Raw genomic sequence first — 23,488 nt, forward strand, 5'->3', positions numbered from 1 at the left:
TAATAAATCATTTCATACGGCTGCTGTCCTGCTGAGGATGAATTTTTAGGGAGGTTAGGAAGATTCACCACCCATCTATACATAGTGGGGCTGAGTGCACTGATTCTTTATAAGTTACTAATTAAGCACACATTATTTTCTAAAACATGTCAAGATGAAGTTCAATCAATTTCTTTTCCTTTAAGACAGCCTGTCGATTCCTGTCTTTTGTGCTGTGACCTTTCATTCAGAGCCACAAGACATCCTGACTCTGATTAAAGCGCTGATACACCCTAATGTTCGATGAGGCTGATAACACACACTACTTTCTCTCTCTTATCTCTCCAAGCATTGTATCCCTGATTGGTAATTCTGTAATCTCTATCATCTTTTTGTGCCTTTTAATTCAAGATGGACATACCTGGAAGTGGTCACTGCTTTGTGTGCACGCGTGTGTGTGTGTGTGTGTGTGTGTGTGTGTGTGTGTGTGTGTGTGTGTGTGTGTGTGTGTGTGTGTGTGTGTGCGTGTGTGTGTGCGTGTGTGTGTGTGTGTGTGTGTGTGCGTGTGTGTGCATGTGTGTTGAAAGGGTGACATCATACTATCTTCCCTGGCTTTCCCACTAGTTGTACTTTAGACTGCTGAGTCCGGATCCACACCAGTGTGTGTTCGGCATCCAGGTTTTCTCCAGCTGCTGTGTCTGAATGGGGGTGGGACTGCACTGCAGAGAGAGAGAGAGTGAGAGAGAGAGAGAGAGAGAGAGAGAGAGAGAGAGAGAGAGAGAGAGAGAGAGAGAGAGAGACAGCGACAGAGAGAGATGCTCGCCGGTGTGGTACTGTGTCAAGAGACCTACATAGCAGAGAAGAAGAACGCGTGGCAGAAGAGGAGAGGAAGAAGGTTTGCCTCACAAACCGTTTACAGATAACGGCTGCAAACTCCACATAGGTAACTACAGTTTTATGCACGTGTGTCTCCGTGTGTGTGTGTTCGTACCTATGTGCATAAGTGCATCGAGGTCTCAGCAGTTCGGTTTCAGTAAACTGCGACTTGAATTTGCATCAGAGGTAGAGAGGTGGATCTTTTTATTTTCATGCTTTAAGCCAAAAAAAATTTATGCTTTTGAATTTCCAAGGCAATCCATCCGGGTAATTGGATTACATGGAAATTACACAGACCTGTCTGTGTCTGCCGGTGTCTGCCTGAGTCAGAAGGAATAATGGGCCGTCACAGAGAGTGTGATATTAATTATGTTCCTGATCTGTTTGTTGATGCGTCTCTGTTATGTCTGTGCTTTTTGGCTCGGCGTCTGCGCAACTTGACATCCTGATCGAGGAGGACACCAGAGATGTTGACTGATGAATTCACCTGTTTGTGTGAGCATTTGTGTGTTCAGCATTTGCGGGTGTTGCAACCACAGGTGTATGAAACTCTCAGTCGCTCTTATTTCTCTCCACCTCCATGTGTTGTTGTCCTCATTTATCACTCACTGTTACCCCACACCTCCTTTCTTTACACATCTCTATTCACTGCAATTCATTTTAGTATCGTTCAATTCCATACAAGGTATTCGTAGTAACAATTAAGAGGAGACCACCACACTCAGGACCAAATACTACAGTGTGTTAGAACTAAAAATCAAAACCAAAGAGAAGTTTTTGTCAATCTGTGCTTCTTTTTTTTCTTTTTTTTTTACTCTCAAATGTTGCATCAGAGTCAGTAAATGAGATTTATCCCCAAAAATGAAAGCATGAATATCAATACCATTAATTAAAAAAGAACATAGTAGCATCAATAACTTATTTTTCTTACAATACATCTCCTCTACATCTACTTCTAACTCAGCTTTGCCTTTTTGCTGCTTGTCTCTCTCCCTGTCTCAGTCTGGCCACCCCTTTAGTGCATCATCCATGAACAGCAGCTGTAATGTGTGTGTTTGTGTGCGTGTCACATATTTGTTTTAGTGTTACAAAGGAGGTGGGTGGACTCACATTAATATTCTTTTGGTGTGTCTCAGATGCATCATACTTTAATTTACCATCCCCTTTCCTCCCTCTTCCTCTCACCCTTATATCAGCTTCCATTTGTTGCCATGGCAACTGTGTTTGATCTCCTCAACCCAACCCTTCCTTTTGAGCACCCTTTTTGTCACCCCATTTCTCTCCCACTCTTTTATTCCATCCACTTACCCAGACATTTACACCCCAGAGGCAATCGCCTCTGTCTATCATCTCCCTCTCTCTCTCTCATCTTCCTCTCACCTTTCCACTCGTCACCAGATCTTCTCAGGGAGGCAGGCGCACCCTCCCTCTCTGCGAGTTCTGCAATTCTCTCCATCCTGCCTTCTTTTTTTTTTTTATCCCCTTCATGCACTTCTCCCCAAAACACACCTCTTTCTCTTCACAGCAGACCTCTCCTCACAGCTTTGTATGCTGCCTCATCTTTTGAATTATTCATGTGATGTCACTGGTCACCTTGGTGACACACCACCAGAAGGAGTCATCCTCGGCGCAACATGCCTACCTTGCACGCGTGCGTGCGTGCGTGCGTGCGTGCGCGTGCGTGCGTGTGTGGACTGTATGTGTGTGTGTTTTGTTGAGTTGGATTTGTGAGGGGTTACATATGGTACAACACAACACAGGCTCTATATGTCATATATGAAGGTACATTTCATTATTGCAGTCTCAAGCCAAATGGATTAGCCTACCCTCCTCTCCTCTTTGATTATGATTAGTGTGCGGAGAGCAGTTGGTTTGTGCATTTGGCCATGTTTTATTGATTAGTCTGGAAAGCTCCTTAAGACTCCACCAGGTCAAGGAATAGAAGGGATTACAAGCCATGAAATCAGTTTGTGGTGACTGTTTCTGATAAGGGAATGTTCCTTGTTAATGTGCATAAATTAGTGTGTTGTTAAGTACGTGTGATGGACAGACTAGCCATAAAAATTCATGTAACATCTTTTATTGTTCAGTTTGTGTCGCGAGAGCAGAAGAGAAAGGTTGACACAACTGCCAAAGCCTCCCTTCAATACTCAAGTATATTCTAAGCTTTCCCTTCTTCCAGTATACATATATTTCAGAGAGCTGTCTAATACAGTCTTATTAAACAATCAAAACTTCGCAAAGGTTGTAATTTTGCAAGGCAAATTCATTGGATTGCATTAGTGCTGTTTTTTTATGTAATTGCATCCACTTCTTGTTCCTACATTAGTATTTAATGGATATGATGCTATTAAAGTCACTGAAGCCTCTTATCAGTGACAACCGTTGATATAAAATGTGTGATGTTTTTGTATGTTCCTTTAACTACAAACATACTGCTTTCTTAGGGAAGCTTGTTGGACTGAATATGGCATTGTATGCAAAGCAGCCTGTTACACTCCCAACAGAGAGCCTATTAGTATTCACACACAGGCCTCTGCAGCGATCAGCACATGTTCAGGCACATAGGAGAGAGAGAACTTCATATTCATATTCATATTCTGTATTCAAGACTGTCGTTTTCAGTTTTCTGCTCACCGTGCTTACTGTAGCTCCGTGAGGCACTTGTATCCCTCCTGTGTGTGTGTGTGTGTGTGTGTGTGTGTGTGTGTAGGTGTGGGTGGGTGGGGGTGTGGGGGTGTGTGTGTGTAGGTGTGGGTGGGTGGGTGGGTGGGGGTGTGTATGTGTCTGTCTCTGTCTCTCCACCTATCTTATACACACCCACACATAAGCATATTCATACACAGTTGCAAAAACCATGTACATGGTTTTTAAGGTGTGAAGTGACAGATTGCAGATACGTTTGTTTCTGTTCCTGCAGAGAGAGTTGACTGGTGCTTCATCAGGCAGGTGATGCTGAGCCGTTCAATTTGAGAACACCTTTGCACACATAGAAACTGCATTAGTACCTCGTCCTGGATCTGACGATGTGGTGGATCAGAATGAAACTGCAGATGGCGTGTTAAATGTCTGGTAAAGTGTGTGTTTCAGCACAGTGACAGAAACAGTGCACCGTGTGGTGTACATACAGTGTAAGTATCTGTAGGAGGTCTGGTCAGGTGATGAATACGAAAAAGAGCTCTATTCCTGGCAGCCTGGCAATCAATAATGTACAAACATGCACACACACACACACACAATTGTATTGGACCCATCAAAATGCTATAAAGAGAGAGAATCATATTATAAGCCATGTCCAGATACTCAGAACCCCATCATCTAACGTAACAGGATTTATTAAGTAAACATACGCACACATGCACACATGCACACGTGCACACGTGCAGCGCTCCGGTTAGTCATCCTTTGTTCATATCTTTCTGCTGGATTGTCCAAAGACTCGCCTCTGGGTGTGGCACTGTTGTGCAGCAGCAGAGCAGCCATGCATGTAAAAATTCAAACCTGGCTCTGTCTACACACACACACACAAACACAACCAGAGTTCGTGTGAGGGAGTAACATACTTAGCAGCTCTGTGGAAGTGTTGAAGACAGCTCTTTTGGATTCGGTCCAGGTTTGTGCCAGAGTTGAGCGTGTCTGAGGATGTTTGTTTTCTATAGTCTATACTGAGCAGCAAGTGATAGACAGCAGGTTTTATCACTTTGTTTCCTCCAGTCTCTCCTCCCTTTTGTCTTCTCTGAAGTTATATGTGTGTGTGTGTGTGTGTGTGTGTGTGTGTGTGTGTGTGTGTGTGTGTGTGTGTGTGTGTGTGTGTGTGTGTGTGTGTGTGTGTGTGTGTGTGCGTGCGTGTGTGTGTTTGAATGTGTGTATGTGCTTGTATTACTGATGTTGGAGGGACATAAATATGTTTTTAGAGTCACATTGTAGGGATTTAAAAGCATTAAGCCACATTTTGATAATAGATGTCATCATTAATGTGAATCTAAATCAGACAAGCAATGTCTGAGTGGATTTAACATTTTCAGATTGTTTTCAATGAATGACATCTGGTCATATGAGCTCTGAAAGAACAAACAGCTGCCCAGTCACCTCTTTTGAACTCCAATCAACTGTTAGTAGAAAAATCAATACGTGTCAGCACTTATAAATATGCTGTGTTCAACCCTCCAAACAGTTGATATAATCCGACCATGAACAGGGATATTGGACCGGCCGGACTGAGCTCAGCAGGCCTCCTGCAGTTCTCAGGCACTGGTTTATGAACAAGTCAGTGTGTTGAAGTAATTCCCTTTGAAAAACAAAGACGGATGGAAATCAAAGGAGAGAGGTGGACTGTGAGGCAGAGATAGGAGCGCACAAACTGTTGCATTTGAACATCTGAATTTGTCTGGATTGTCGTGGTAATAAGTGGATATTTGGTAATTTACCTTCTCTCCAGATTATTCTAGTTGTCACAAGTAAAGGAGACCTTGGGTTTTTCAATTACTTACACGGCCTTTTAATATTTCTTTCACTTCATATCAATGTTGAATTACATCAAGGAGTAATGGGCACTGAAAATCTAAGAGATATTCTGTTGTAGCAGTCTTTCTGGCAAATAGAATAAAAAATAATGGCTGATGTTGACTTCAATCATCCTCACATACTCACAAAGGCACGATTAAGACTCAGAAGGTTAGAATTACTGCTGAAAAGACTATAATGAGCAAGATGTTTGATTTGAACCACAATAAATACTGAATATGAAATAAAACCTCTGTTAAGGTAATTGCTGCTTACTGCTTTCATATGGAACCCAGACACTGTGCTACTGATTCATCCCATGAAAGGAGAATAACAACAGAAAAGCAAGGAAGGAGAGAGAACGACCGTGAAAGGGTGGGGGGTGTTAATTCATTATTCATCCGATAATTTGACATTAGAGGTCAGTGTCAGTGTACGTTCCTCCTCTGCTTCAGACCTCCTTCTGCTCATCGTCTGTCTCCTGCCTCCCAGTTGGTCTAGATTCACTGGTTGAACATTGCGTGTTTTTAAATTTGCAGAGTATTTGGTTTACTGTCTGTGCATCAGCAAAAAATGTGTGCCTTCCAGTGCTCGAAGGTGAACTTGGTTTGTGAGTGCGTGTTCAAGATTTGTGTGCATTTAAAGAGAGTGTGCTGTGCGTGTTTGTCATTTCTGTGTGTTTTAGATGAGAAGTGCTGATGTGTTCACTTTAAAAGCTGCTGCAGAGATCCCTGGTTTCTGTCTTCCCGCCTCCTCTCAATATCAATTATATTTATGAGTTCCACATGAGTTAACATGACATCAGGGGTTTGACAGTCTCATTAAACAACAACAAGATGAGTCCATTAAAAGACTGCGATGATCCCAGCTCCTCTCCGATCCTGTGTTTCTGTACAGAGACTGGACACGTTGACCCGGTCCTTATCGAGCGCTACAACAACCCAGGTTTCGTCGGGTGTCTGTCACGGGTCCAGTTCAACGGAGTAGCTCCCCTCAAATCTGCGCTGAGAACAGCCACACAGGCTCAGGCCACGCCAACAGACGGTCAGCCGGACAAACAGCCTGCAGCTGCCTCACCTGTGTCTTACCAGGGCAAACTGGTGCAGTCCAACTGTGGGGCGTCACCTCTCACCATCCCACCAATGTCTGCTGCAACAGATCCCTGGCATCTGGACAACACAGGTGGGTGTTACACTGTCATTTTGTTGCTGTTAGTCTCTCCTTCCTCTTTAACTGATTATATACAAACTGCTTATACAACAAGACTTTATGACAAATTCACAGCCGCTATTGAGAAGGTGTCACTTTCCTCTCCAGTTTGGCAGACCAAAGATCGTTATCAAAATCTACCACAAATCAAACAAACTCTGCAGTCTGAACCAACCCAATTTATTATATACATGGTGTGGTTTTAATACGGTATTAATTTGCATTGATAGCTATGCTAGCAGCATGTCGGTCAGACATTCGGTCCGCCACTTTGATCCAGGCGTCAAATATCTCAACAACTACTTGATGGATTGTCATGAAGTTTTCGACAGGTGCATGCACAAATGTCAAGACGCTGAAACCTACCAGGTTTTTCTAAAGCCCCACCATGAGGTTCATATGTGTGACTCCTAAATGAAATGATGACCATGAAATTTGTTGTGCTTGTAGTTTGTAACTTTCATTCATTGTGTGCTTTCCATATAAACCATATAGTCCATATAAACACACGCACAGAATTCGGTATTTGTGTAATCGTCTAATGTTACATTCAACACCAGCGTTTAGTATTTGGGGAGTCATTATTCTGGAAGCAGCCATCTTCCTCTGACTCCGGGCCAACTGTGCCTTTGGGATCATTGAGCTCTCTGAGATTGATCCAGTCTATCGATCTGGACTCCAAGTCCAAACTCAGTCAGCTCTGCACCATTCGTCCACAAAAGGGATTAGTATTTGTTTTGCCTTACAATTTATTTTATAGATAGATCTAATCAATAATTCATCCAAACCTCCCTCCATCCCTCATTTAGAATGATCGTTGTCTAACTTTGAATAGATTTTTTTTTTCTTTATATTTTTTTTTTTTTTATCTCATTCTCCTGTCTTTTTTTCCCCCCATTTCTTTCCATGACCTCTCCTGTTTCTGATCTCGTCTCTCATGTTTTCAGACACAGTGTATTTTGGACACTACATCCAAGCACAACACTACATCCAAGCACATGCAGGCAGCTAACAAACCATAAAGAGTCTTGTTGCTGTTCTGCCCGATGTGAATTCCCATTTTCCCTCCTGTTCTCCTTTCACTCCTTTGAGTCTTACTCATGCTCTTGACTTCCCAGGAGAACCAAAGTCAACAGCAGAAATAGCTGACAGCTCACTCTGAGGCGATGCTCTGTGTGACGGCATGTGTATATTCAGGTTGTGTGTGCACAGAGCTGCTGGATGGTCTGCATCTCCGTCTATATTTCTGAAAATAATTACACAATCTGTTATTGATCATCTCACTAATCCTCCATCACCCTTCACTCATCTCCGTCTCCACTCATTTACCTTCAACTTTTGTGCATCAGGAGCAATTAGATGATGGCTGCTGACAGATGATTACAGAGGACACACAGAAGCAGCAGGTGTTATTAACCTCTTAACCTGTGATGGATCTTGAATGAAACACTTAAAACAATGGAGGAACACATTCAAATAAACCCACCTCCGGTTATCCCCTAAGGAAGCTGAGCAGCTGTGTGCCAATCTAGTTGACCTTCTCATGTATGTATGCAATGAAGCTGGAACCAGTACAGGAGAAACCAAACTTTGTCTGTCCTCCTCTATTAGTAGATTAAAGTGAATACGGATTTTGCCTCACTGTTTAGAAGCAAGATGTTGTCATTTTAAATCAACACAAGTTATGCAAGAAATTGCTCCCTGTTCCTTTTTAATACTGAATAAAAGACCAAGGGCTCCATTTTCTGTCTTGCTGTAAATAGGGCCGTTACATGTCTGTCTTTTTCTGACCTTATAATGCACTTTTTCCATCAGTTTGGTCGTTTCATGGGCACAAACTGGTCCAGTGTCGCTCTTCTCCGACCATAAATAAGTTGAGTACTGAACATTGTTTCAGTCTATCTGTGTGTTGTTCTCTCTTTTGTTCTTTAGATGCAGAGTTCCCCTTCAATGAGGAGAGAGTGATTCCCGATGGAGTCAACAGGGACTCGGCCATCATTGGAGGTACAAAATGTCATCATCCCTCCAGTACTTTATGTACAAAATATTTAAGATTTACTCTTTCATACATTGTCAAAAATGATTATATATGGGCCATAATGGTGGTTTGAGGCCTGCGCATGAAAATCGATCCGGTTTGATTCTGGTCAAGGGCATCATCTATTTCCCCATGTTCGTGTCACTCTAAATTTTTATATTATTGAAAATAAATTATTATTAATAAAATAATTTTAGATGAGTGGTGCAGTGGGTTCCCTGGAGTTTCCTGTGTGGAGTTTGCATGTTCTCCCTGTGCTTGTGTGGGTTTTCTTCGGGTGCTCTGGCTTCATCCCATCATCCAAAGACACGCTTCTGAGGTTAATGGGTGATTGTAAATGGGTTGTAGACTGGTCGCAGGTGTTGTCTGTCCTTCTGTGTTGCCCCTGTGATGAACTCCCCAGGGTGCACACCACCTTCCATCAAAGTCAGCAGGTATAGGGTTCAGCTCTTCCAATGACGATGAAGCGGGTATAGATAATGAATGAAAGGGTCGAATTTTAGTTTTTGTTTTATTTTGTTTGTTTGGTTAGTTTATTTGCTCATTTATTTTCCCAATTTTGTTTTTTTATGAGTAATTTATTACATAGTTCAACACAATGGGAGGCACTTTATAATGCAGCGTAAAATTAGATGTAAAAAGTTTTAATTTACACTGAATAAAAAGATATTTGACTGTATAAAGAGAATCTAAAATAGAAATTATATTTTCAATAAATTGTCAAAAAGATGTAAAAGAAATGTCTTACAACCTAAGGTGACAATTTCTGTTGTCTTACAAATTGTTTAAAATCTGACATATTCAGTCTATATTAAAGCAAATCAATGAATATACTAATTGTTTTGGCCTTATAATGAAACCTTGTCCCAAAGTCGGCGATCTAGTGATTTGAAAATGCACAATAACACTTACATGATGTTTCTCTGCTGCAGGCATTATTGCGGTGGTGATCTTCACCATCTTATGTACTCTGGTGTTCCTGATCCGCTACATGTTCCGCCACAAAGGCACCTACCACACCAACGAGGCCAAGGGCAGCGGGGAGTCCGGCGGGGAGTCCGCAGACACGGCCATCATCGGCACCGACAACCCAGAAACCATCGACGAGTCAAAGAAGGAGTGGTTCATCTAACGGCCGACGATGAGACTCTGAGAGAGGAAGTGATTTGTCACACCATCAGTGGCCACAGAGATGGAGAGGGTTTATTTAAATGACCAATCACAGGGGAGATAGAGGATTGGCTATCCAATAGGACAATAATCTCCCAGAGAAGGAGGGTATGTGAGAAAGACATGTACAGAAATCTTTTTTTGTTTGTTTGTTTGTTTTGTTTTTTTATATATATGCAGAGTATTAGAAAGTGAAGAGAGGGACATTATTTCAGCAGAGCACAGCTATAAGAGACTGTACATGTACATACTAACCGGCTTGTCCTTCTTTGTATCGTGCTTGGGAGTTTTCAGGAGTCCTTTGAATACTGTATATGACAAATAATTATACTTACTGGGTCGTGTGATAGCAGAGATTTATTGCCAGTCCCTGTTGCGTTTTGATTTTATATTTTAACAAAAGTCTTATATCAAAAATGATCAACATGCCAAACCCTTTTCGTTTTCTTTTTCAAGCTGTGGATGCACCAGTCGGTCAACACTCATATCCGTCAAATGACGTGCCACTTATATTGTGGTAATATAGAGTTGAATGGATGCCAAAAGTCACTTTGTAAATACAATATTTTGTGTTATTTTCTCTTTTTCTCAAAAGATTTATTCAGATTCCAATACATAAACACTAATGAGAAATGTCATATCTATCTTAGTGATATCATATGTCTGTCCATTGAATTATATACAGAGTTTTATGTTTAGATCTTATGACATTCGATTGTATGGGACATTCCTTTCTGTGGAAGGGCAGAGAGGGGTTTCTCAGAGCATGATGGGAAATCATGACACTCCATGATTGGTTTAGCTCATCACGGCAGCTTTCTTTGAATTTTAAGTGGGTGAAACCGCGAGCCTTTACTCATTCAGACTTGAGCGATTGCTTTGTTTCTTTTGCCAAACACTTGAGTTATTTTGTCAGATTTGTTTTGCATTTGGTGTTTGAGTTTGAGTTTTTTTTTTTTCTGCATCTTCGACTGACATTGGGATGTAGGTTTACAGCACGTGCATGCATCTGTGCGCATATGTGTAGGTCAAATATGGGACAACGCAAGTGCCAGACGAGGCAGTTTGGACCATCACACAGTTGAGATCGAACACCTTGACTGACACTTAATGAGTTTTATTGATGGATTAAACCCCATTCATTACAAAAAAAAAATTATATCTGAACAATACCTGGGATGAGGTTAAGAGGATAATTGGTTTATTAATCCATTGTGCCTTCAAGGTGTTGAACCATTTCGCCTTGCCCCCGTATTACTTAACATAAACTTACTCCAAAACAACTTAACTGCTGCTGCATGAAATCTCAGTTCGCAGTTTTTCAGGTGTTTTTATGTTTCCTGATTTGAATGGTGCTGTGTTCCATTATTACCCACAAATCTCAATCACAGCCTGATTTTGAATTCAGAAAAAGAAATCTGCAAATTTCTCTTAAATCTCATAAAAGCCTAACTCTTTTTACAAGCATAGCTGTGCAAGGTTTTATGTGGCAGGAGCAGCTCTGTTTATGCACGCTCTACAACTCACAACAAGTCTACATCTCTACCCTCTATGACACACACACACAAACATGCATGTTTGATAAAGCATGAGTACAGGTCGTTCCGTTACAAGAGCAACATGTCTAGAACGAGGAGCTGCTTTGTGAACACCGAACTGAGCTTCACTCTGCGGGGCCACTGTTGTCCAAAATGCATTCATAAGACCTACACGCTCTATTTTTTTCCTGTCAGTCTTGTTTACCTGTTTATTTTACCATAGCATTTACAGTACAATGTGTTACAGTTGAAACCAGCTGCCAATTTTATTTTGTCGTGAATTTGCTGTTTTTTTGTATCCCATGGCACTCAAATGATACATCACCATCACCTCGTGGCTGAGTGCTAACTGTAGATCACTTTATCAGAGACATGAGGGCAGCTCAGCCTGCCCACCACTGAGGCCTCAAAGAAGACTTTGTCACTTCTCACGTTGTATCCTTTCAGGCAAATGAGTGACTCTACTTTCCTTATTTTTAATTATATTACTATACATGAACCTGCACACACCCTCGATATGTTGTTTGAACATAACAACAATGTTAACGTAATATCAGTGCCGGCAGACAGAACCATAATCCATATGTTTTGCTTTCAGTTCTGTTGAGTTCAATAAAAAGTGTTTGATCTTTAATATCAGACTTTTTCTATGCATCACTTTGATGTTGGTATAAATACATCCTCAGACTCGTACAACATTAGAAAATATTCATGGGACACCTTGCCACCGTGTAATTATGATGATACAAGGGCAGTGAATCTGACTCATACCTCCAGCAACAAACCACTGCTGCTCTTTTAGAACTTATAACTTTTTATAACTTTAGGATTTACCCTGATCTCCCTTTATTTATTTTGAAGGAGAAATCTAAAATACACTGAAGGACACCGAGTCAAAGAGATTTCATCACAATTACAGTTTCACAACACTGTGTCACTTAGGAAGCAATTTTAGTCAGAATGACTGACAATGTCAGCACCTGCTGTATTTATCACATACTGTGACAGAAACGATCTGTTTTCATCTGTTTGTCTGTTTTTGTATTGTTTTCTTAAGGTCTGTTTGTCTGAGTCACCTCATAGCCTGCCCTCTTGTGGCCAGATGACTCAGATTCTTTCAGATTCTTTTTTATTCAACACCACTTTATTTATACCTGTAAGGATTGTGTGCCGCAGCTCATCACCCAGATTAACAGATCATACACACAATACAGGAGATAAGAGAAGACGGGAAAAATGCTGCTGATCACTTACAAGACATTAAGATGTTATAATGAAACCATATAAAAGCATAGAAAGTAACAGTTTCTTTACCAGGCGGGTAGACGTCCTAAAGGCAGTGAGGTCCTGCTAAAATGTGCTCATTTAGGTTTAATATGCTCAACAATGACATTTGAAACTGTTCCCTTGTTTTTCTGTCTCACACTTTCACTAGTTGGAAACAGCTGGTTTCTCTCACACTGTTATTTTGCCTACATGCCTGGTAATTTGGTGAATCTAGTGCTTTGTTTGTTTTTTTAACTCATTGTTTCTACTAAACCGATGCATTTTCAGACCTCTGTCATTATCACTATTATTATTGTTATTGTTTCAAGAGGGCCTACAGTCAAACAGCAAAAGGCTTATGATCCAAAATAGTTTATATGACTGTTTTGTTTATTCATTAAATCATTCACTGAAGCTGCAGTCACATAAATACACAAGTGCAGCTCATCTTTAAATGTTCTTTTATTCCTGTCAGTCACCCAACAGGGGGCTCCATGTGATGTCAATTCATTATTGATGTGACCACAAACTTGATTTTTTTTTTTATGATGTTTTTGAGCACAAAAGGAATTATTCTGAACTCACAAACAGTGTTTTATTATTTAATTGACTTTGAGTTCATAGTAAAAAGTAAAACACCTCAAAAGAAATGCAATTACAAAAGAGTAAAATGCTTAAGTTTCATTGTCCCACGTGTAGCTTTCACTAGAGGGGAAGATGAGACTGACATGAAAGTCTGGGACTTGGATGGAAGATGAAGGACGCAGGGTCCTCTTCACTTGTCGTCATCACCAGGACACTCCTCTGTAACAACACAAAGGTTTGAACCACCTAATGATCTCAAGGCATTCAGGATAAAAAATCTGTATGTTTTTTCCTGCATTGATAACGTACCATTTTGTTCGAGGATGGCAGTATTGTCAGCGAGGATGGCAGTTTCCAACGAGAACTGCATGAACTTCTGCTGCAGGGCAACACTGGTCTCAGTAGTGCGATCTGCAAACGTGGTACTGGTTTCTTTAACATTCACCAAATCCTGAATTTAATACATGATACTTTCCCAGAAGGCTGCTGTGATCTGAACGAGCAGAACTTACTGTAACGCTTGTTGACCTCAGCCAGTCCGTGCTGTCTTGACGGTGTACATCAGAAGTAGTTATCGTACACAACGTCAACAATGCGCATGTCGTTGTCATTTCCCCAAACTGAGGGATGCAGAAATACCCAAGTCATGCTGTTGAATTCCTTTGTGTCCCCCCCACACTCGTGTGTGTGTGTGTGTGTGTGTGTGTGTGTGTGTGTGTGTGTGTGTGTGTGTGTGTGTGTGTGGTGTCTCCACTCACTCCGGCAGCGATAGGTGAACGTCCAGGAATGTCTGTTTTATAGGCCAGGTGAGCCAATCTCCAGCAGGTACCATTATTCCTAAAAAAAAAAAGGATCAATTTATTTATCAACACCCCCACCCCCCACCCCACCACAAAAAAAAAAAGAAAGAAATCACCTGGTGGAGGTTTTAAATTGAAAGTTCCATCTCAAATTGGAAAGAGAGAGATGCAAGTGTCTGCTCTCAGTTGGCGTCATTATGGCGGTGCCTATCTTCAGCGCTGCCTTGTTACTCGCATACCAGTTGGCATTGGATGCAAAACCAACCAAGCACCACTTGCCTTCCATCGAAAAGAAAGACAGAAGCACCGTGATCAATAGTCTTCTCACCGAATCAATCAAAGCGCATGCATTACATCACTTCTATATTTCTATTGGCTGCGAACGCTGATAACTCTTTCACGAACCTTTCCCTGTTGAATTTTGTAATCAGTCTTCAGGTTACAAAATCTCTCTCTTTGTCTTACCTTCTCCAGGCTGAAGTCAGATACTTCCGTGACACATGTACGTGCACGTTAGGGCGGCCGGCAGCCTCAGCATCGTGTTCTTCGTGGTTTCTGCCGTAAACTTCTCTCAGCGGGGAGCGATCGGTAGACATAACGGGGTAAAGTCACTGGAGGCTTTTTATATGCTGCTGAGTCACACACACACACACACACACACACACACACACACACACACACACACACACAACATGTGGTGAGGAGGGAAGAATGGCAGGAGAGGAAAGGGGGCTGTTAGTGCATAATGAGGTTCTTTTTAACACTCTTCTCCACCACAAACGTTCAGGCATGACTGCCCTATCAAAGAAGCTTTTTTTTTTTTTTTTTTAAGAGTGCAAATGTCTTCACCTCATGGCAAATGGAAGATCCACAAAACACACCAGGAACAAGAGTTCAGACTTTTGCAGATTTTCAGTTCCCGTAAGAAAAGAGATCAAATCAACTCTGTGAGCTATTAAACTTGTTGCACGGTCAGGAGCTCTGAGACAATGAAAACCCACTTTACTAGTTCTAATATATAACTTTACCAGTGTTTGCATGCAGTAATTTGATCATTCTCTGAGCCCTCTCTCAGATCACCGTGTTCATTTTGAGTGTTACTAGTTTTATAACAGTTGTGACTCATGACAAATTAAAGGGAGATGCGTGTTTGTCTTCTCAGCAGGGAAAGTTGAATGAGCTGTTTCATCTCGTTTTATATTAAATATTGCATTATGAGAATTTGTATGACTTACATGTTGATGTATGATGTAACACATAAAGTGCTGGTTAGCTGTGAAGTCTTAATTTGCTGAAATGTACAGACGGGACGGGGAAGTGGGAGTGGGGGGGGTTGTCCTGACTCGCGCGCACACACACACACACACACACACACACACACACAAGAAGTATGCGTCCAGTCACAGATAATATAACAGAGCTGAGTCACACAGCACAACCGAAGCTGAAGGTGAAATGAGGACTGACGTGTAACGCACTGAGTCTGTGAGGCTTCTCACAGTTACAGGATAAAGGGCATGAAATCAGTCTGTAGCCTGGAGAAGACACTCCATGAACGGCAGTGTGCAATGCCTCGTGAAAATACTCCACACACTGAACATTAAGCCTGCAAACCACACCGACTTGCAACCAGCTGGTTATGTGTACACACACACACACACACACACACACACACACACCCAAGAAGTATGCATCCAGTCACACACTCTGAATGCTAAATCTCAGAATAAAAAGTTAGGATGAAGCTAACATGATGATGACCAATGCAAGAGAATAGCATCTCACCACAGAATCAGCTGCTGGCATACATGTATGAAGACAACTGTGGATATATATATGTGGATTTATTTATTTATTTATTTTATATATAACTGAAAGCATTTGACAATAACTTGATTTTACTCCATGTTGTTTTATTTATCTGTAGCTGGTAACCTTTAAAGGAGTTTTAAATTTTTAAGGCACTGGTTCGTCTTTGCTTGCATCTCTCTCTGTGGTGATCCATCTGTCGTTCAGCTCTGCCTCTTCAACATGTGGGGACACAGTCTGTGAAACAGGGAGTGAAAGCTGACATTACATACAAGCAAATGTGAGGACTGTTTGAGAAGGTCCCTCACACTCTCTGTCTCTCTCTCTCCATATGATTTACAATGTTATATTTTCCAACTTTTACATTTCCAACTTTTTCTCAATCGCTAAAAAACATAACGCACTGAATCTGTGAAGCTTCTCACAGTTACAGGATAAAGGGCATGAAATCAGTCTGTAGCCTGGAGAAGACACTCCATGAACGGCAGTGTGCAATGCCTCGTGAAAATACTCCACACACTGAACATTAAGCCTGCAAACCACACCGAAAGATAAAGAAGTGAAAATCGTTTGATGCTCTCTGTTGTTTCCACACAAAAAAAACTTCTTTGTTTGAAAGAGGCAGTTTAGACTTGTTGGCACATCTTGGTGATTGAATAAGAAGAATTTCTCTCCTTTTAAAAAAAACAACAAGTTGTCAGACTTTTTTTCTCTTCAAAATCGCTGCTTGTTATTGGATTGTTTTTGAGATAAAAAAGCACATTTATCTTACTGATGACATGATCTCGGTCCACCTCACCACAATGACCTGGAAAGGGAAAAAAAACAGTTAACACACAAGTTATTTAAAGGCAGCGGTGTGACTGTATGGCTGAATATTATAAGTGATAGTCTGCCTTAAACTTCATCAGTCAGTGGAAAGAGTTGAAGTGTTGTGTTACATTGTAATGCAAAGAAATTGTTCTCGCCATATTTTTTTTTTAAAAATAGCTCTGTATATTCCTTACAAATATGCTGAATACTGGCGACCTGGTCATGCTGGAATCGGTGGTCATTTGCCTTATTAGGCCAGATCACATTAAATATTGCTGTTATCGATGTTCTGTTTTGCTTTTCATATGACATAGACGTACTGTAGGTGGGGAAGGGGAAGATGTAGGCCAGACCCAAATCCTGTTTTTCAGTAAGCTGTTCAAACTTGGTCAGCATCGGCTCTGATAGATTGTCTACAGATCTGCCTGCATATGCAGCACAAAACAAGACATCATGAAAGCATTTTAACAATATGTGTTTACCAGTAGTAAAAAAAAACATTACTCTGCCATCAACTGGAGCATTTACTCTAGCTGAGGAACCTACCATAGAGTTTCATTGTGATTTTGCCACGTTTCTGGTAATATAGGATTGCCATTGAGTTGTAGTCGGTCTCCCCAATCACGATATCAGTGTTGAGTTCAGGACGAGCTCCTGTTGGAAACAACACAGAGCTCAGAGGCAAAGTGTCACTGCTACTGTACATGCTACACTGTAGTTTAGGAAAGTTAGTGCAGCTAAAAGAGAAGGACTGACCTTTTAGTGTTAGTCGTCCTGGGGTTGGAGTTAGATAGTAGTGCTGTAAAATCTCCCAACACTGGTGATTACTGAGAAGAGAAGAGAAGAGAAGAGAAGAGAAGAGAAGAGAAGAGAAGAGAAGAGAAGAGAAGAGAAGAGAAGAGAAGAGAAGAGAAGAGAAGAGAAGAGAAGAGAAGACTCTCTGAGCTGAACTGTTCTTTCCCCTCTTAGAGGGCACAAATATAATCAACCACATGTCGTTAGAGGATGAAATCAGCGTGGGACGAGTGAGTGAAGAGATGTGCTCCCTCTGCTGACAAAGCAACGTACTGAAGAGTCACATGTATATCAGTCCCTCCAGGATTTCGAGGAGTGTTTTTTTGTGATTGTTGCGATCAAAAATGCTTGATTTTGCGGGGGAGTTTCTCAAAAATTACGATGGAATTTGCAGTTTTAATTTAGTTTTTTGCGTAAAATTGCGGGAATTAGAAAAAGTTGCAAGTTAGGAAAGAAAAATGCGATTTTTTTTTTTTTTTTTTTTTTTAAAGCACTAAATAAATCACTTCCTGTGATAATAATCATGCCGCACAACACAGAAATATTTTGTTTCTAATCATTTGGCTAAAAGTAACAAAAATAAATCATAAAAGTGACGCAGCTTTATAGAATAGACAGTCTGTGACTGTAATATAGAAAACAACGACTACATCAGCCGTCAAAATAAAAGCTTTAGATGCTGTTTAATTAATGTTAATTCAACACAGGTCTACTGTATTCCCAAAAACAAAGTGCAGTCTCTATACAACTTGACGTGTGTATACATGTTCTGTAGCATACAGTAATATGTAATCACTTCCATTGATGATGAGCATTTCATTAGAAAATTGTATTGTGAAGGCCACATTTCCCGCAAACTCCGCCACTTCCGGTCTGTCCGCTTGTTCCGGTTTTCTCCGGTGCCTAGAGTTTGTTTTGGTGAGGAAGTGAGTAGGAGAGCTGTACTGACTGTAAATGTTATTTGTGTTAATAAAGCAAGTTTTGTCTGGGAAAAAAAAAAAAGTACTTTATGCCCTAATGCTTTCAGCACAGCTTCTGCCAATGACATTTTTTTGCGGAAAAATCGCGGGAATTTCAAGAAAATTCCTGGAGGGACTGATATATGTACAGTGTGTAGTTACAACTTACAGGCGTGTTTTAGTGCTTACAGACAGTATTTGGTCTGAGGCAAGTGAAAAGTTCACGACTGTCGGCTCCACCTTGGTTCCGTGATTCATCAGGTGAGAGCATTTGGAGGCAGTGTTAAGGAGGTACCATATTCCTGTCATCTGCAACACACAGCAGAGAAAGATATAGCCTTATAGTTACAGTTTTTCTGAATCGTTAAAACACTAAACCCCATTCTCTGAACCAAACACTCAGGAGCCTGAACCCATTTATCAAACAATCACTCTTTTGGTAAAACCATAAACAATGTTCAGAGTTAGACACAATTTGCAGATCTCATTGACTCTTTTAGCAAAACTCTAAAACGCATTCTCACTCACGAAAGCACATTTTTCACTTGTGATGCATAATAGTGACCGCAGGCAGCAAAGTTAAACACAATTAAAGCTGCTGGAAGGACACTGATGTTCTCCCAGCAACAAAAGGCCCTCATATTGATATGGTCCTTTAAAATAAACACCATTAGACTGAGAAACGGTGTCTGCATTTGGATCATTAACTGTGTCCTCAACGAAACATTTCTCATTTACTTTTTTCTTTAAGAAAATACTGAATCCGCTGAGTTATAAAATGTTTTCTTTTTTATTAATTCAAAATGCATTCACTGTATTGTCAGCAACAACAAAATTATGGAGCTACATGCACTTAAAATTGTGTTTTATATTTGTTTTTACATTCAGTGAGTAATGTCTGCTCAGAAGTGTTATAATTATGACTGGCTTGCAACACGATCTGACAACATAGTTTGGTTTTGAGCACAGATGAAACTGTTTTGAGGCAAAAGTTCGGTTTTGCAAGAAGATTTAGAGGTTTTGTTAATGGAGTTTGAAGATTGAGGCTTGTCCTTAAAGTTTTGAGAAAATGGTGGAAAGTTTCAAGAAATGCAAAGCACTCGGTTCTTGGCCCTCTTTCAACTTTTTCACCTCATCAAATGATCCTACTCCTGTAACCTCTTCTAACCCCCCTTCAAGCACAATATTGACAGTTATTGACACAATTACACAAGCATGTTTACATTGCAGCCCGCACACTAATCCATAACAAAGCTCTCATATATGCTTATACATTTGAAGCTACATAACATCTAATATAATAACAAAGCATCCATCTTTTCATCAAACATTTATTTTGAAGCCCGTGAACACTTGAATCTACTGTAAGCTGTTTGAGTGCACATAGAATAAGTCCATTGGCCCAAAGTGTTTTTGTCCTTTGTGTTCTCCTTGTAGCAATAAAAGCACTTTTTTGCCTTTTCTATTGTGTTTATATTGCAGACTCAAGTTATCCACCTCTTTCCTGGTTTCTATTGATTCTTTTAAAATGTGATATTGTGACATCATGATACAAAGTGAGAAACAGAATAAGTGTGCAAAAGTCCAGCTGAACTGTTTTCTTGGGCAGCTGCAGTCAATCCTTCTATTACTTTATCCAAATAAACCCTTCTCATTACAGTGCAGCCGTTTCACAAATCTGTTTCCATCTCTGTCATGAACAACTTTGAATTGAATCTAAAGATGGTAATTTTCTACCAAGCCAAATGCAACACTCACTCCGTTCACCTTGTTCAATCACCTATACATCACAGTCTGAACTTCTCGCTCTTGCTTCTTACCTGTTGTATGTTTATGTTCTGTGCAGTTGGGGTCACGTCAATAGGGTTGACCTTTGGCTTCTTGGGATGTCGTCTTTGGGGTCGTGGTCGACTCCTGGCCCCCCCGACAGCCTCAGTGGAACCCCAGAGACACACACACATCAATGTCACCACTACCAGTGTGCATCGCCATGCTCCAGCCATCCCGCACTGATGATAATACTCTCAAGAATCTTCAGTGAAGAATGTCCTGTGGTATTACTCAGCTTCTCCTATTCTAAATTTGTTTTTAAATTCTTAACTCTCTTGTTTTTGTGTTGGATATTCTGCCTACTTCTATCACTGTCTGCTGCTCCGTCTCTGCTTCACTCAGCCTCCAGCACATCGACCCACAAGAACATAAACAGACAGAGCAGGACACAAACAGTCTGAAACAGAGGATGACCTGTAAAGTCAAACATTAACTTAGTTTATCGGCAGAGATGAGGCCATACTGAAGTGCTGCGGGGTGAGCTTCTGATCTACAGCAGTAAATTCGTATTAAATACTAATGTAAACTCAGCATAATCATTTGATCAGAGAACAAACAAGATGAGTATTTATTGACTAATTATCAGGGACGTGTGAGTGATTCCTAACACAGTCAGCTGGATCTGTACACTGTGTTTCCAGACAAGGAAACATGACAAACAGCAATGTCCCAATATAACCTCCTGCATTTTGCAATCTGTAGAAAAACAGGTCTTATCAGATGATATCTTTCCACGTTGCTCAGATAAGTCCGACATAAAAACGTTACTGAAACAATTATTTTTCTTGTGACATGAATCAGTTATCCAGCATATCTCACACAGTTTCAAGTTCCTCATCAAACTACACTTTGACATAAACTTCACTCAGATGACATTCTAGTTTAGACAAAAAAAATGTCCTCACTGAACATCAGTATATAGTAAAGAAATCAATATAATGACTAAGAGGGGACTTGCGTCTTTCACTAAGGAATCATAGTGAATTATCTACTGTATGCCCAGTGCGTAAACTTCTCTCTAGTGCATATACCCACAGTTTCTCAGCATAAAATTAATTTGCAATTTAATAAACAAAAGTCATAGGAGGTCCTCTTTTTTGAAATTCAAGTCTTAAGACACTTTGTACCATACAAACCTTCTCACTTCCAAACATGTTTGGGTCAAAACACATTTAGCTGGTCCTAATTGACCTCCTAAAGACTGACATGAAATGATACTAAAATTTGCACAGGTTTAAAACAAGTCCATCAGTTCTGCTCATCACTGTCAGGTTTGTTGTTTCCTCTGGGTTTAAATTTGAGGGCGACACTGTTGATACAGAACCGCTGTCCTGTTGGGTCTGGTCCATCATCAAATACATGGCCAAGGTGGGCATCGCACTGCATGAGACACACACACACACACACACACACAAACAAAAGTCATAAACCAAGCAAAACTAAAACTATTGTAGTTGTATTTAAAGAAAATTCTGAATGAAATTCAGACACACTTTTTAAATTCCAACCTCAACTCCTTAAAAAAAAAGTCACACAAATGTACATTAACTATTACAACTATACCAAACAAAACTTTGGCTTCATAGCTCAGAATACAACTCACGGTTTTACAAAGGACCTCTGTCCCAGCACTACCCAGGCTGTTGTCAGGGCGACGAATGATGGAGGCGTGGCTTTCATCACGTTCCCATGTCCCGTGAGCCTCTTTGAATGCGGGCCAGCCTGTCCCAGAGTCATATTTAGCCTCTGAACTATGAAGAGGGGAAGAAACATCTCTTTATGACGCATATAATTTATCTTCAAGTGAGAGACCAACATAAAATCCTCCAACATCTTTCTGGCAGAACTGACTGCTATATTAATATTTACAGAAAACAACAGTGAGATATTGTAGTTTGATGTAGACAATTTGTAGATTAGTGTAGGCCTAATGGTTCGATGCAGACTGTTACCTGAAGACTGGAGCATCACAGCAGACACAGTGGTACATCCCCACTTCGTAATGGTTCAGGTGGATCCCACTAAAAGGCTGAGAACACCCACAAATTCACAAACATACACAACAAAATGCAATATCAGGAGCAGAAATACAGGTCTAATAACTGATTGTTGGGATGATTTAATCTAGTTTTGTGTGTTCAGTACCATAACTTGTGCTTATTTAAAGCAGAAATAGCTCTGATGTTTCTCAGGCAGCGTTTAATTAATTACTGGAGTATTACTGGACTGATTGAACCTGACTCGGGTCAACAATTAGTGTTGATCAAAGTCCACCTGGGACTGTGCTGCTGTTCATGAGGCGATATGTACGTCAGTCTAAAGTGAGATAAGTGCTGGTTTGACCCAAATGTTCATGTTTGCATTAATTCAGATGCACTATTGACACATTATATATATATGTGTGTGTGTGTGTGTGTGTGTGTGTGTGTGTGTGTGTGTGTATAAATATATATATATTTTATGAATCACTCACCACCTCAGTCCCTTTCTCTCTGGTGACTACGTACTGCTCTGGGGTCAATTTCTTTTGCCAGTCTGTTGTCTCAGTGTAACGTGTTAGAGACTGCAGGCCTGAATAAAGCACAGGCCATTTTGCAAGTGGATATTCAACATACCATCAAACAAGTAGTACATAACATTTAAATTAAAAAAATGATATAGTTTATGACCAACTATCAGTAAATTATTAGTATTCTATAACCATGTTTATGACAGGGTTTCCTAAACATTTTCCAACCAGAAGACACAAAAATAAATCAAATTCTGAGGGCTTTTTTTGGGGTCAAATTGAGAAAATATTTGTTGTCACATCACTTAATTCTCTTCAAAGATTATAAGTTACCAGGAGAATGTAACATCTATACACAGCTAGCCTATTTCTAAAAAGCCATTAAATTCCTCTTAATTTAATGCTAAACTAACTGTGAAATTCAGTTTATTCCAAATAAGTCCAGCAAACCTTCCCCCTGTTGTTAACCATTGTCTACTCTTTACACAAGCACCAAATACAGAAGTTCTCTCCCAACAGATGCAGAGAGCCCATGATTGAACATGCAGCGTGGTGCAGCTGTCTGCAGCCACAGATCGAGGTGGAGGTTATCCAAAGAGCAGCGTGACAGCAGAGAAGAATCAGAAGTTCGCTCGGTACCTTGAGTTGTGGATACAGGACGGATGAACACTGGGATCCTCCTCGGTAACACCACCGCCTGTTGAGAAACAACTACGAAGAGACGTCCGACGAATCGAGACATGTTTGCTGCTGCTGCTGCTGCTGCTGCGGTATCAAGTGCGTCTGTGCGAAGTCAAGTGCAGGTCTCA

At 40.6% G+C, this 23,488-nt stretch overlaps 3 protein-coding genes and 1 pseudogene across 3 annotated transcripts in view; 1 reads left to right on the top strand and 3 right to left on the bottom strand.

Moving 5' to 3' along the window:
• The window catches only part of cntnap2a (contactin associated protein 2a), a 312,740-nt gene extending 300,793 nt beyond the window's left edge, over positions 1-11,947 (top strand). Inside the window, exons 24-26 of the mRNA XM_069151565.1 lie at positions 6,256-6,540; positions 8,500-8,571; positions 9,538-11,947. Of these exons, the coding sequence (XP_069007666.1) occupies positions 6,256-6,540; positions 8,500-8,571; positions 9,538-9,737 (557 nt within the window). The 3' untranslated portion in view covers positions 9,738-11,947. The remainder of the gene's footprint in view (positions 1-6,255; positions 6,541-8,499; positions 8,572-9,537) is intronic.
• A 976-nt stretch (positions 11,948-12,923) lies between these two features.
• On the bottom strand, positions 12,924-14,250 carry LOC138199208 (lipocalin-like; annotated as a pseudogene).
• A 1,543-nt stretch (positions 14,251-15,793) lies between these two features.
• Positions 15,794-20,630, bottom strand: c8g (complement component 8, gamma polypeptide). The gene is made up of 7 exons (XM_069151566.1): positions 20,161-20,630; positions 18,510-18,649; positions 17,343-17,413; positions 17,133-17,240; positions 16,907-17,011; positions 16,546-16,581; positions 15,794-16,010 (listed from the first exon to the last, which is right to left on the bottom strand). Exons 1-7 carry the CDS (start codon positions 20,341-20,343, stop codon positions 15,991-15,993), a joined length of 663 nt encoding a protein of 220 aa, XP_069007667.1. The 5' UTR covers positions 20,344-20,630; the 3' UTR covers positions 15,794-15,990.
• Positions 20,631-20,720: 90 nt separating this feature from the next.
• Positions 20,721-23,473, bottom strand: msrb2 (methionine sulfoxide reductase B2). Its single transcript, XM_069151567.1, has 5 exons — positions 23,319-23,473; positions 22,644-22,741; positions 22,123-22,199; positions 21,774-21,921; positions 20,721-21,550 (listed from the first exon to the last, which is right to left on the bottom strand). Exons 1-5 carry the CDS (start codon positions 23,419-23,421, stop codon positions 21,419-21,421), a joined length of 558 nt encoding a protein of 185 aa, XP_069007668.1. The 5' UTR covers positions 23,422-23,473; the 3' UTR covers positions 20,721-21,418.
• Between the last annotated feature and the right edge of the window lie 15 nt (positions 23,474-23,488).

This window comes from Embiotoca jacksoni, unplaced genomic scaffold (assembly GCF_022577435.1).
Source record: "Embiotoca jacksoni isolate LCO1_2020_lvr unplaced genomic scaffold, fEmbJac1.0.p SCAF_17, whole genome shotgun sequence".
NCBI classification, from domain to species: Eukaryota; Metazoa; Chordata; class Actinopteri; family Embiotocidae; genus Embiotoca; species Embiotoca jacksoni.